Source organism: Lampris incognitus, chromosome 5 (genome assembly GCF_029633865.1).
Source record: "Lampris incognitus isolate fLamInc1 chromosome 5, fLamInc1.hap2, whole genome shotgun sequence".
In the NCBI taxonomy this organism is placed as follows: Eukaryota; Metazoa; Chordata; class Actinopteri; order Lampriformes; family Lampridae; genus Lampris; species Lampris incognitus.
This window is the reverse complement of record NC_079215.1, coordinates 53,077,563-53,090,268: the sequence shown is the minus strand read 5'-3', so window position 1 is coordinate 53,090,268 and position 12,706 is coordinate 53,077,563. Positions and strand designations below refer to the sequence as shown.

At 42.4% G+C, this 12,706-nt stretch overlaps 1 protein-coding gene across 1 annotated transcript in view; it reads left to right on the top strand.

The window, feature by feature from the left end:
• polq (polymerase (DNA directed), theta) overlaps window positions 1-12,706 on the top strand; it is a 53,625-nt gene that overhangs the window by 23,437 nt on the left and 17,482 nt on the right. Inside the window, exons 13-20 of the mRNA XM_056280556.1 lie at window positions 1,330-1,472; window positions 1,770-1,963; window positions 2,442-2,566; window positions 3,456-3,699; window positions 4,298-6,014; window positions 7,003-8,803; window positions 9,429-9,569; window positions 10,260-10,462. Of these exons, the coding sequence (XP_056136531.1) occupies window positions 1,330-1,472; window positions 1,770-1,963; window positions 2,442-2,566; window positions 3,456-3,699; window positions 4,298-6,014; window positions 7,003-8,803; window positions 9,429-9,569; window positions 10,260-10,462 (4,568 nt within the window). The remainder of the gene's footprint in view (window positions 1-1,329; window positions 1,473-1,769; window positions 1,964-2,441; window positions 2,567-3,455; window positions 3,700-4,297; window positions 6,015-7,002; window positions 8,804-9,428; window positions 9,570-10,259; window positions 10,463-12,706) is intronic.

Below are 12,706 nucleotides of genomic sequence, written 5' to 3'. Positions count from 1 at the left end.
AGAAACCAAGCCATGAAGTCAAAGGAATTGTCTGTGGACCTCCGAGACAGGATTGTATCGAGGCACAGATCTGGGGAAGGGTACAAAAAAAAATTCTACAGCTTTGAAGGTCCCGAAGATCACAGTGGTCTCCGTCATTCATAAATGGAAGAAGTTTGGATCCACCAGGACTCTTCCTAGAGCTGGCCGCCCAGCCAAACTGAGCAATCGGGGGAGAATGGCCTTGGTCAGGGAGGTGACCAAGAACCCGATGGTCACTGACAGTGCTCCAGCGTTCCTCTGTGGAGATGGGAGAACCTTCCAGAAGGACAACCATCTCTGCAGCACTCCACCAATCAGGCCTTTATGGTAGAGTGGCCAGACAGAAGCCTTTGCTCAGTAAAAGGCACATGACCGCCCACTTGGAGTTTGCCAGAAAGCACCTAAAGAACTCTCAGACCATGACAAACAAGATTCTCTGGTCTGATGAAACCAAGATTGAACTGTTTGGTCTGAATGCCAAACGTCACGTTTGGAGGAAACCAGGCACCTCTCATCACCTTGCTAATACCATTCCTACAGTGAAGCATGGTGGTGGCAGCATCATGCTGTGGGGATGTTTTTCAGCGGCAGGAACTGGGAGACTAGTCAGGATCGAGGAAAGATGAATGGAGCAAAGTACAGAGAGATCTTTGATGAAAACCTGCTCCAGAGCGCTCAGGACCTCAGACTGGGGTGAAGGTTTACCTTTCAACACGACAACGACCCTAAGCACACAGCCAAGACAACGAAGGAGTGGCTTCGGGACAAGTCTGTGAATGTCCTTGAGTGGCCCAGACTTAAACCCCATTGAACATCTCTGGAAAGACCTGAAAATAGCTGTGCAGCGACGCTCCCCATCTAACCTTACAGAGCTCCAGGAGGATCTGCAGAGAAGAATGGGAGAAATACCCCAAATATAGGTGTGCCAAGCTTGTAGCTTCATACCCAAGAAGACTTGAGGCTGTAATCGCTGCCAAGGGTGCCTCAACCAAGTACTGAGTAAAGGGTGTGAATACTTATGTACATGCAATATTTCAGTTTTTTATTTTTAATAAATTTGCAAAAATTTCTACAAAACCTTTTTCGCTTTGTCATTATGGGGTATTGTATGTAGATTGATGAGAAAAAAAAAGGAATTTAATCCATTTTGGAATAAGGCTGTAACATAACAAAATGTGGGGAAAGTGAAGGGGTGTGAATACTTTCCATATGCACTGTATATAGGTAAAAAGTAGTAGTAGTAGATTAGAAAAAAGATAAGTTTCATTCCACTTTCCCTGTAATTCTCTCTTGTCTCACCATACCTAGAGGAGCAGTACTGCCCTACCCATCTGGGTGCTGCCACCCTTTCCTCCTCCCTCTCCCCCCCTGAAGCATTGGGAATATTTGCTGATCTCCAGCGGGCTATGAAGGGCTTCGTATTGGAGAATGACTTGCATATACTTTACCTGGTACCTACATACATGTGTACACACACACACACAAACACACAGTTTTCATTACTTGCGAGGAGTTCATGTTGACTACATTTGTTCCCTAACCATTGCCAGTCTAACATTAACCCTAATCATTACCAGTTCCTAGTTCTATTTGTAAAACCCTCTCAAGGACCGAACAGTAGTGGCCTCAGTTACTCAATAGATCCATCCTTCAGACATCAGAAAGTCGCACCACTCCTTTTTAAAATGTTAGCAATACATGCACACATTCAGCACAGCTATACAGTTCAACCAGGTTGTCCCCTGCAGATCACACCAGTATACACCGAGTGGACCACAATAGATTGGCACCAGTTCTTCTTTTTGTGGGAGCAGCTGCCATCCTCTATGAAGAGAGTGGCAGAGCTGGTGGGAGTTCAGGAAGGCTTCCTCGTTCGCTCCGTCAGTGGCCAACTTATTACCAAGACTGAGAAGCAGCATAGACAGATGGCTATTCATAAACGGTAAGGGATATAAAAATATTCTATATTTTCTAACATTTATAGGAAGATTTATGCAAAGTATACAATATTTAGTGTTCACAGTATTAAATGCTAGCCAGTGGATTTTTTTTCTTTCCGTTTTAGTTTTAAGGGAGTTGACAATTCTTTAGGTAATACATGATGTAACTCCAGTCCTACAAAGGGAAAGTCCGAGAGAGGGACCTTTAAGATTACGTACTTCAAAATATCCTTGGCTGTTTACATGTGCTTTGTGTTTTTAACTGGCAATATAATAGTGATTACAGTCATACTTTTTCTATTTACCGACTATCTGTAGACTGCACAGTATGTAAAATAAGACTCATAAATAAGGAGTGGAAAAGGAAACATATGCGTACAATCCACTGATGATTTGTGTTATCTTTTGTTGAAAGAACAGATGACTTACTGATGAAAGGACCATTTTGTCATTAAGTTTCTTTTCCCTATCTCCTAATAGGTTTTTCACCACTCTTGTACTCCAGGATCTGGTAAATGAGGAGCCTTTGACGGTGGTAGCCTCCAAATATAACTGCAGTCGTGGGCAGTTACAGTCTTTACAACAGTCTGCCTCTACATATGCAGGTACATGATTGGGTGTATTTGAGTGTGTAGTTTATGTATAAAGGGAGATTTTAACTTCCCTTGGTCAAGATGGCTCACTGTTTCAAGGTAAAATATCTAATGGAGAATTGAACTGCTGGGTAATCTGCGGTACTTTCCAATGAGTTAAGAATATTTGGTAACACTTTAGTATGGGGAACATAAAAAAACTTAATTACTAGTGAATTAGTAATGATCAAGATGTCACTTTAGTATGGGGAACATATTCTAAGTAACAAAAACTTAACTTACAGTAATTTAACACTGTTAACACTTGTAGTTTTGTGTTTTGTTATGTAAGAACAGACCATATTCATTAAGTGTTAGTAAGGGAGAATAACTCTTCTTGTGGTACTACCACCTTATATAGTCCATACTAAGCAAAGCATATTGAGATCGTACTACTAATAAGCAATAATTCTGAGGTTATAGAGGGAAAACTCATAGTTAATGGCTTACTGGTTGTATAATAAGGCCATGCAGAATAAGGCATTAATGAGTACGTAATAATGACCAATTAAGAGCCAATATGTTGCTAATTTGCATGTTAATAAGCACCTAATTAATTGTGACTACGTTCCCCATACTAAAGTGTTACCGAATATTTATATATTTATATTTCAGTATATTTATAAATTTTGAATTGTTGACTATTAAAAAGAAATATTCAAGACCTATAGATGTCTGTGCAGGTGTGGCAGATTTTGAGTACCCGAGTATGATTTCTAGTTGTGCAAGTTTGAAGTAAATTTCAAGGAGTGGTTTAATTTTTTCAATTCATATATGTGAATTCTGTTCACAAATATGGCCAATAAACACCCAACACCAAAAAATAGACCTCAATTTACAAAGTCCCCTTGTCATTTTGTAGGTATGGTGACAGTGTTCTGTAAGCGTCTGGGCTGGAACAACATGGAACTGCTGTTGTCTCAATACCAGACCAGGCTAAGCTTTGGAGTCCAGCGGGAGCTTGTCGACCTAGTCAGGGTGTCTCTCTTAAATGCAACGCGAGCAAGAGTACTCTATGCACAAGGTCTCTGTACTGTGGCTGAACTAGCCAGGGCTACTGTATCTGAGGTGGAGAAGGCCCTGAGGAAAGCTGTCCCCTTCAAGAGGTATATGTTTGTGTGAGAGAGAACAAGTTGGAGGGAAAAGGCGAGATTGATTGCAAGACTGAATGCACCAAGGAATTATAACAATATTCACATGTTCACTTGAGCTTCTGATGCAAACCTTGGTTTTTAATCACCATCAACTTACACAACAAGACATTAGTCCTTCGTATGAAAGATCTCTTCTTGAAATTCTACCCTTTGGCTAGCCTCACAAAGTCACCCCACTAATTTTGCTTTGCTCATTGAATCTCATTGTGAACATAGCTGGGCACACAAGATGCAGGCTGGCTTTGCAAGGCTACCCTTTTCCCCGTTTACAGAGAAAAAGTTATATCAAGTAGAAAGAAAAAGACAAGTGTCATGTGTTTCCACCGCTTTATAATTGCATAACAGGTGACTGTTAACGTTAGTGAACTTAACAGGGTTAAACATGCAAAAAGGTAGAAAGCCCTGACGTCTGACTTTTAAGCACAGTAAAAGGTGACAGGTTAAAATGCCATAACCTTCAATGTATATTTTCAACTGCCAAGCACTGGCCCTTTGTATTACCCCCAGCTTTGGTGTGACAAAAGTCTAATGTGGTACTGTCCTTCCTCAGCTCTAAACGTGCGGTGGATGAGAGTGAGGTGGAAGCAGCTGAGCGACGGAGCCTGAGATGTGTCTGGGTCAATGAAGGTCGCGCCCTGACTGAACGAGAAGCAGCCAGTGAGATAGTGTCTGAAGCCAGGCTTCTCCTCCAGGAAGACCTGGCCCAATTAGGAGTGCAGTGGGACCCAAAGACACTCCCTGATGGGACCTCCTCCAATAACAACTGTGAAGACAATTGTAACAGACGCTCGGATCCCGCTTGTGGGTCATCTAACAACTCACATGAAATGCAAAGACACATCTCTGGAAACCAAAACAATCCTGGCCAGTTCAATAAAAAAGTAGACAGATATATTGAGCAGCTTAAAGGTGGTGTTCGGGAGGAACAGGCTGATAGGGAAACTGGGAATAGAAAAGTAGTCAGTCATCAAGAAGCCAAGAAAGAGCAAGGAAAGAGAGAGCTTGAAGAGAGAGGTGTAAAATTAGATCAGCAGAATCAGCCAAGGAAGGATAGGGGTGGGACGGTAAGAGGTCAGTTCAGTAAAGAGAGGCCAGGGGAGAGGGGGACAGAGGCCAACCTGAAAAATAAGAGAAGTCAAAGGCCGCCCACAGCAAGTGATGATGAATATTCAGATGAGAAAGAAAGGACAGAAAGGATGAAGAGATTAGGACAAGGAGAGAATAAAACCAAACAAATGGATGAGCAGGAAGAGGGGAGGAGAAATGAAAAGATGCTCTCAGCCAGGCAACAGGGCCATGAAGAAATTCCTTCTGTTTTTGAAAGAGGCCTGACACAGGAATTTGCCAAAATACTATCCAGCCAACTGTCTCAACCTCAGACTCTTCCTCAACCCTCATCTTCTCCTATGCTCCCTCCCCGGTTCAGAGTCCCGATATCCCGGGCAGAGGAATTGAACGCTGTTTCCAGCAGGACACTAAATGACACCTCAGGGCCCAGTGCATCCCCCGTGCAGCCAGGCAAGGTTAAACACTCCAGAGTGCTCAGCAAAGTACTCCAATCCATTCAATCTGAGAAAAGTTGGCAAGAAAAGTTAGCAAATGTGCAGACATCAGCACCGTCGCTTCCTGCAGTAGTTGCCGTAACTGCAGCTCCAGCCTCCCACTTGGCCCCTTGGGTGTCTACCACTTCTCCTGCTCCCGCTCAAGCTCTAGGCGCTCTGCCCACCTTACCCGTTACCCAAAACACAGATGCATCACTGCTTTCACTCCCATGTTCTCAACCCCCATCTCCTGTCCCAGCTCCCTCATTCTCTCCCGATGCCAAGCGACAAAGGACAGAAGGACTGGAAGTGGATAAGTTTTCATCTCCCGAACTGTTTATAGGAGAGTGGGACAAAGAGGGAAATAGTCAAGAGGAGGAATGTTTTGATGACAGCTTTGAATTGGACACTCAGACAGAGAGAATCATTGCAGGCAAACACAGAGATGGGAACAATGGGGGTATAGATGAATGGAGGGTGGAAGAGATGAGAGAGGAGGGAATAGGAGAAGCCTATATAGAGCTGCAGGATGGTACATACAGTGAAGGAAACAGGCCAGTATCAGAGGATGAAACGGGAAATCTGACAAAATGTGATGCCACGAAAATTCAACACAGCAAACACAACCACCAGCACACCTGTGTCTCCCCAGACAACACTTGTCCCAGATTCAGCATTTCTCTCACAGACAGCCAGATGGAGCTTATCCTGAACAGCAGCCAAGAGGTATGACCTGCTTGCTACACAACCAAACAAATTGATCAAGAAAAAACATTTTTCATTGAAAATATATTTATGGAGGTTTTAGTCATGTTTAAAATGTAAGAAAAAAATTGCTTATGAGGACCTTACAAAATATAGGTTTCCAAATGACAGCAACTTAACATTGAAACTCGAAACATCGTTTTACACTCTGCAAATCACAGTAACAGTGATAAGGTACAAAATGTTATTTTAAAATCATACAATGAGAAAGCACAGAATTCTTTCCAACAACTTACTTTATGTATTTGTAACGTGCATGGATAAATAGACTCGCTAGCCCTTTGCTAACGGGTCATCCGTGGTCGCTACATATTGGTCTCAGATTTGTAGAAATGTCCCTGGATTTCCTTCACCTTTCTTCGCCAGACAACTAGAGATCTTTCACCCATTTGCTATTTTTGGTACATCTGTTTTTTCCCCACAGCAGCGTTATTGTGCGTTTGGTCTGGAGAAGGCTTAGGAGACAGATCATCTAAATATTACTGCTTGAAAAATTTGGTTTTCTTGAAATATTCCAAGGATACAAAGAAATAACTAAAAGAGTATTATGATGGAAACATTCTATTGTATTAACTTTCTTTTTTCTTCCAATACTTTTGCAAAACTTCTGGATCCCTGTTATCAAAGACATTGAGCAAGGAGGGAGTTATCTAATTTGCATCATCCACTTTCATTTGAGCAGTTTAAACCTTGTTTTGATAGTTTGATATGTTGCATTAAAGTATATTATTTCCCAATCCTCAGGTAATTTCTTCGTTTAAATCATAACATCACTCAAATATTTTACGAACACCAAATACTAATGGTTCATAGTGATTTACTTAAACTATGGTTGCCATAAATATCTTGTTCTTAGTTGATTTATACAATACAGATTGATGTAATTTGTAAACACACAAGGTATTTATTATGTTGTGAGATTTAATAGCCAAGGCTGTCCCTTCCACAGATCTCTCCTAGACCAGGTGGTAATGTCGGTGACGATAAAGAAGATGTTCACGACAACGAGGCTGTAGGTACACCAGAACCCAATCAAGTCACTTCTGAGAGTCCAAACAGGAGCAGTAGTTTCCTGTTTGATAGCCTGTATGACCACTCCCTATTGGATTCTGTGAGCACAGACCAGGATCCTGAACACTCGGACAAAGAGGGTTTGGTTAACCACGACATTAGAGATGAACAACACCCCCAGTTACCTCGGGACAGACATTGCAGTGAGCTACCAGCTAACCAGGCGGAGGAGGAGCAGGAGGCTGTCCAATGGGGCGAGTCCTTCTGTAATCTATCAGAATGGGGTGACTCATTGTTGGTCGATGAGCACTTTCTGGCGAGGCAAAGCTTGCTCAGACAAGCAGAGAGATCGAAAAATGAACAAGATCTCAACAGGGGGGAAGTCCATCAACCCAGAACAGACTATATTCCGACAAACCAACAGGTATCATCTTGCCAACCAAAACCCAGTCACACAGAACCAGCAAGATTCATCCATTCCTCCATCAAGTTGCCAAAGCAATACCACAGGGACAATGATGACCAAGGCAACACAAACAAAGTGAAACTAACCAATGATGCACCAAATAACATTGAAGGAGTAAATGTCAGCTCTGAGAAGGGAAGAAACGGCACAGAGAGAAAAAATGAGATGGAAATAAAGATGGTTAGAGAGGGGGACAGTGAAAAAGAAGTAGGAAAAGCAAGTAAGGAAGCGAGGGGAGAGAAAGACGAAAGAAATCTTATGTTGAATATGGAAAAATATTCACACTTCCAAAACACATGCTGGAGTCCAGTCCAGTGCAGCCCTGGACTACAAGACATCTTTGACCGTTGGCCTAGCATATCTGACCAACCCTCACAAGACATTATTCAGAGCAATTCATTTGCTCACACAAATACGGCTGCTGGAAAGAAAAACCAAATGGATATCAGCGAAACACTTAAGTCTTTGGTGCAAGAGTGTGAAAAGGTGGCACAACGGGTCATACACTCTACTTCTGATGAGGTTTGCTCTAGAGAGAAACAACCTTTAAGACAAGAGACTGGGGGAGACAACAGCCAAGAGACAGAGGGGGAGAGACCAGGTTCTGCTAATGACCTTATTCCTCCTACGCAGGAAACGGCGCCTGTGACCCCTAGAGTCAAACGAACTATTTCTTCTATTCAGTCACTTGTCAGTGCCCAGCCACTCAACCAATCAATTCCAACCACCCTCCCCGCTGGTCAATCAGTGGCATCAAAATGTCCAAAGCCCCGCCCAGAGTCCAGCAACCATCTTAAACCCACTCATTTGTCTTACTCGATTGCTGATATGGAGGAGCCTACATTTGCACTGGATCTTAATGACAAACTCAAGCTGAGGCAGAAACAAAATACTTCACCAAAGTCCAAGTCACACTCAAAACCAAAATCTGACTATATTTCACATTCTGACAAACTCGTGCCACGCGCTGACTTAATTCCCAGTACGGCCCGAGATGACGCCCCTCCATTGTCCCCTCTGCCACAGCCTCTCTCTGATCTAGACTCCTCTCTGACTGATAATGTCTTCACCCTACGGCTATCCCAAAATTCATCCCTCTCGCCCAGAAGCTCTGGGACATTTTCCATTATAGATGTGGCAAGTGACAGGCGTCTCTTCACCACTTTCATTAACGAGTGGAAAACAAAGGAGAGATATTCTCTGGCTCTGGCCTGTGGGAGGCGAGAACAGAGAACATGGCTGGAGGAGAGAATAGGAGAGAAACACAGGAGAGGTACTTTTTTTTCCTTAAGATTTAAGTTTTGCCATGTTGACAATAAAATGTCAACAGTTCAAATAACCATCATCTCTAATGCACCATTAGCTAGGCCTATGTCAAGTCTCCTCATCAAACCATGTGTTGTGTGGGTGTCCGGGTGGCGTGGCGGTCTGTTTCGGTGCCTACCAACACAGGGAACGAACGGCGTTTCAAATCCCCGTGTTACCTCCGGCTTGGTTGGGCGTCCCTACAGACGCAATTGGCCGTGTCTGCAGGTGGGAAGCCGGATGTGGGTATGTGTCCTGTTCGCTGCACTAGCACCTCCTCTGGTCGGTCGGGGTGCCTGTTCGGGGGAGGGAGAACTGGGGGGAATAACGTGATCCTCCCACGGCCATGCGCTACATCCCCCTGGCAGAACTCCTCACTGTCAAGTGAAAAGAAGTGGCTGGCGACTCCACATGTATCAGAGGAGGTATGTGGTAGTCTGCAGCCCTCCCTGGATCGCCAGTGGGGGTGGAGCAGAGATCGGGACGGCTCACAAAAGTGGGGTAATTGGCTGGATACAATTGGGGAGAAAAACGGAAAAATTAAAACAAAAAACAAAAAAAAACAACAAAACAACCATGTGTTGTGTGTGCAGCATCAGCAGCTGGCCAGAGGCTCTCTAGGGATGATGGCTTTCCAGTGAGGGGCAGTGAAGATCTGAACCTGATTGGACTGTCTGTTTGTTGGGAAGCAAGAGATGCGTACTACATATCCCTGCAACATGAACAGAGTACAGGTACACACACATTTTTTTTTATAGTTGTGAGGACCCTCACTGACTCCATTTGTTCCCCAACTCTAACTTTAATCATCCGAACTGCATGCCTAATCTCAACGCTTACTCTAACCTTAAAATAATCCTAATACTTACCCAAATTCTAAAAACCAAATTCTAACCCTGAAATAGAGCCTTGAAGATGTGAGGACTGGCAAAAACGTACTCTCTTATGGCTAAAAACTCAAATTGGTCCTCACAAATGCAGTTGAACAAGAACACACACATACAAATACAACACGTGGATGGATGGCTGGATGGATGGATTTTGTTCCACTTTGTGTGCTAAGCATATGGAAAATATTATCATGATAATCATGTTGAATTTTACACGTTATTTTTGTCTATCACAGTACTTTGTAACATATGCAGAAAAACTATGTTTAAGAGAAAGAAGCTTAGGTTCATCAATTTGTTTGGTAATGTAAAGTATATCAAACCAAAAATAGTTTTCAAATAATACTCCCTCAACTATTCCACACCTAATTTTGTATGAAACGTTAGGCAATGGAATCTTTTTGTCATTAATTTAGACAACAAAATTGTAAGTTGCAGTATGACAATATCCAAATTTCATTTTGATATGATTCCATGGAAAGACAATAAATGATGATATTGAATTATTGCCCAACCTTATCTGTTACCTCACAGGTTTGACCTCAAGTCTGGACCCTCCTCCGCTGGACACTGACTTGCCAGTCAGTGAGAGGCTGGAACAGGTCAAGGCCTGTCTGGGACGGCCAATCGATGGTCAGGCAGGTAGCGTGGTTATTGCATATGACATCATTCAAGTGTACAAGATACTTGTGCTGAGCTGTGGCATCAGCCTGGAAGGAAGCTGCGAGGACCCCAAGGTGAGAACATGGATGCATAGTATGGAAATCGAAAAAAAGACAAATTACAAAACTGTTGATGCCACAAAAGTAAGATGAATCTTGGGTAAAAATATTAATCATCCTAAGGTCTTTGTGTATGATCATTTTGAACATTTGATAACTTTTGGTTTTTGTAAAACATGAAATGCACGAATTCTATTGGATTAAACCTTTTACACTGAGACTGTCACCATGATAATTGCAGTCATGTGTGTGTGTAATTTCAAAGGTGCTATATTTAATTTTACATGAACTCTGACCTGTCATTCAGCAACAACAAACCCATCACAGTAAGAGACATTCAAATAGAAAGATAGCAGATACATAGTATGTTAACTAACATCTGCCATTTTTAAAAATGTTGTTCTGTGTGATCACTGCATTGTTTTCTAAGGGCGGCGAATGCAAGCTAACAAAAACTCACCCAACACAACTCCTGTTTTCTGAATGTGTACATCTGGAGTAGTGGTGGGAATCAGCGCAACTCACGATACCATACTATCACAATACGTTGCCCACGATAACGATGGTATCGCAATACAGCGATTCCGGGAAACTCGATACATCATGCTATCTGTGTAACTGAAGAAGAAAAGACACCCCTAAAAAGGCAAAAAGCAGGAATTATGTATTCACTGAAATTTGGCGTCAGTTTCACAGAATTTGACAACTGAAATGAAACGATGTACAACAAAGTGCATAGAGTCTTACCTTAGTGCCTCTTTAACACACACACACACACACACACACACTCTGACTGCAACTTGTCCATGTCCACGTGTGCAATCGTTCCAATGTGAAATAGCCATAAACTGGTAAAAGGTCAAACTGCCAGAAAGCAGAACAGTTCTGGGGTTAAAATGTTTAAAGGAAGGATACAACTATGCCTCACTAAAATACTTCCAATTTGTGTAAATTAACTTTACAGAAAACTAAAAGAAAACAAATACATTAATGCAAAAAAATAAGTTTCTGTCTCAAAAAATAAACGCATATTAAAAAACACACACCTTTGCTCTCTAAATACAATGCTGGAAAAGCTTTTTCAGTGAAATGTTTTCGACTCGGTATGTGATCTTGGTTCCAGTGTTTGAAGCATTCGGCAAAAACCTTCATTTTCAACTACACTGTATGGGCAAAGGTCCTTGCAAATAAACCCAGCAATAGACTTAGTAATACTAGTAGCCCTCAGGGATGTTAAAGGAAGCTTTTAAACATATATTTATCACAGGCTACCCTGAGAGCAGGATAAGTGGTTTGGATAATGGATGGATGGATGGATGACTTCCAGTTGTGGTTACGTTAGCCGTTTTCTCCACGATGAGATCAGGATGATGACGAACAAGGTGGCTATGCATGTTCGTGGTGTTGCCCCTGTACTTAACCTTCACAAGACAGTTCTTGCGTATCGCGTGGTCTTTATCGATTTTGTTTGTCCCATCAGTATTGTAAAAGCCAAAGTGGGCCTAGACTTTTGACTTGAAAGATGACAGTGCCTCTGATTTGCTTTCTCCTGCTGTCCGCCATTTCCCCCTGTGAGTTTCTTCGTCTTCGCCACAAGTTTACCCTCATTCATTAGATACGCGCCACCATGATGAGTCATGAAGTAGTGACTCTAGTAAGTCAAATTGGTGGGGGAATCTGTTGAGAGCTCCTACATATGTATATAAACATATCAATATTTGGCGCCAGTGTATCGATAACTTATCGCAAGAGGAAGTAATACAATTTATTCCCGTATTGGTATGTTGTCCCACCCCTAATCTAGAGAATAAGAGTTGGGGGCAACCTTTACTTTGCTTCAAGCAGTAGAAAAGCGTTCAGCAAGCCCTGCTGATAATTACTAGACCCTTTTACTGTTTGTAAACAGTGATGACGTAGGTGTGGATGCGCGCACATTTAGGCAACGGAAGTATGGCGGAGTTAGCTAGTTTGTCAAACTATGCAAGGGGATTAATGACAAAAGATCGCGAAAGTTACCTGAATAAATTAATTTTGGCGAACGGCAACCGACTTCCAGATCCGTGTGGTATTACCGAGTGGGTGGAAGACGTTACTAAGTGGCCTAATATCCAGTGGCCAGATATATATACATATTTGGTGGAGAAACCGAGCGTATACACAAGTGAGAAGTTGCGGGCATACAAGTCACTGGATGCTTACAACTATGTTGTCTGTGGTCATGTACGAAATGTAAAATACCATGACATAGACTCTGAGTTT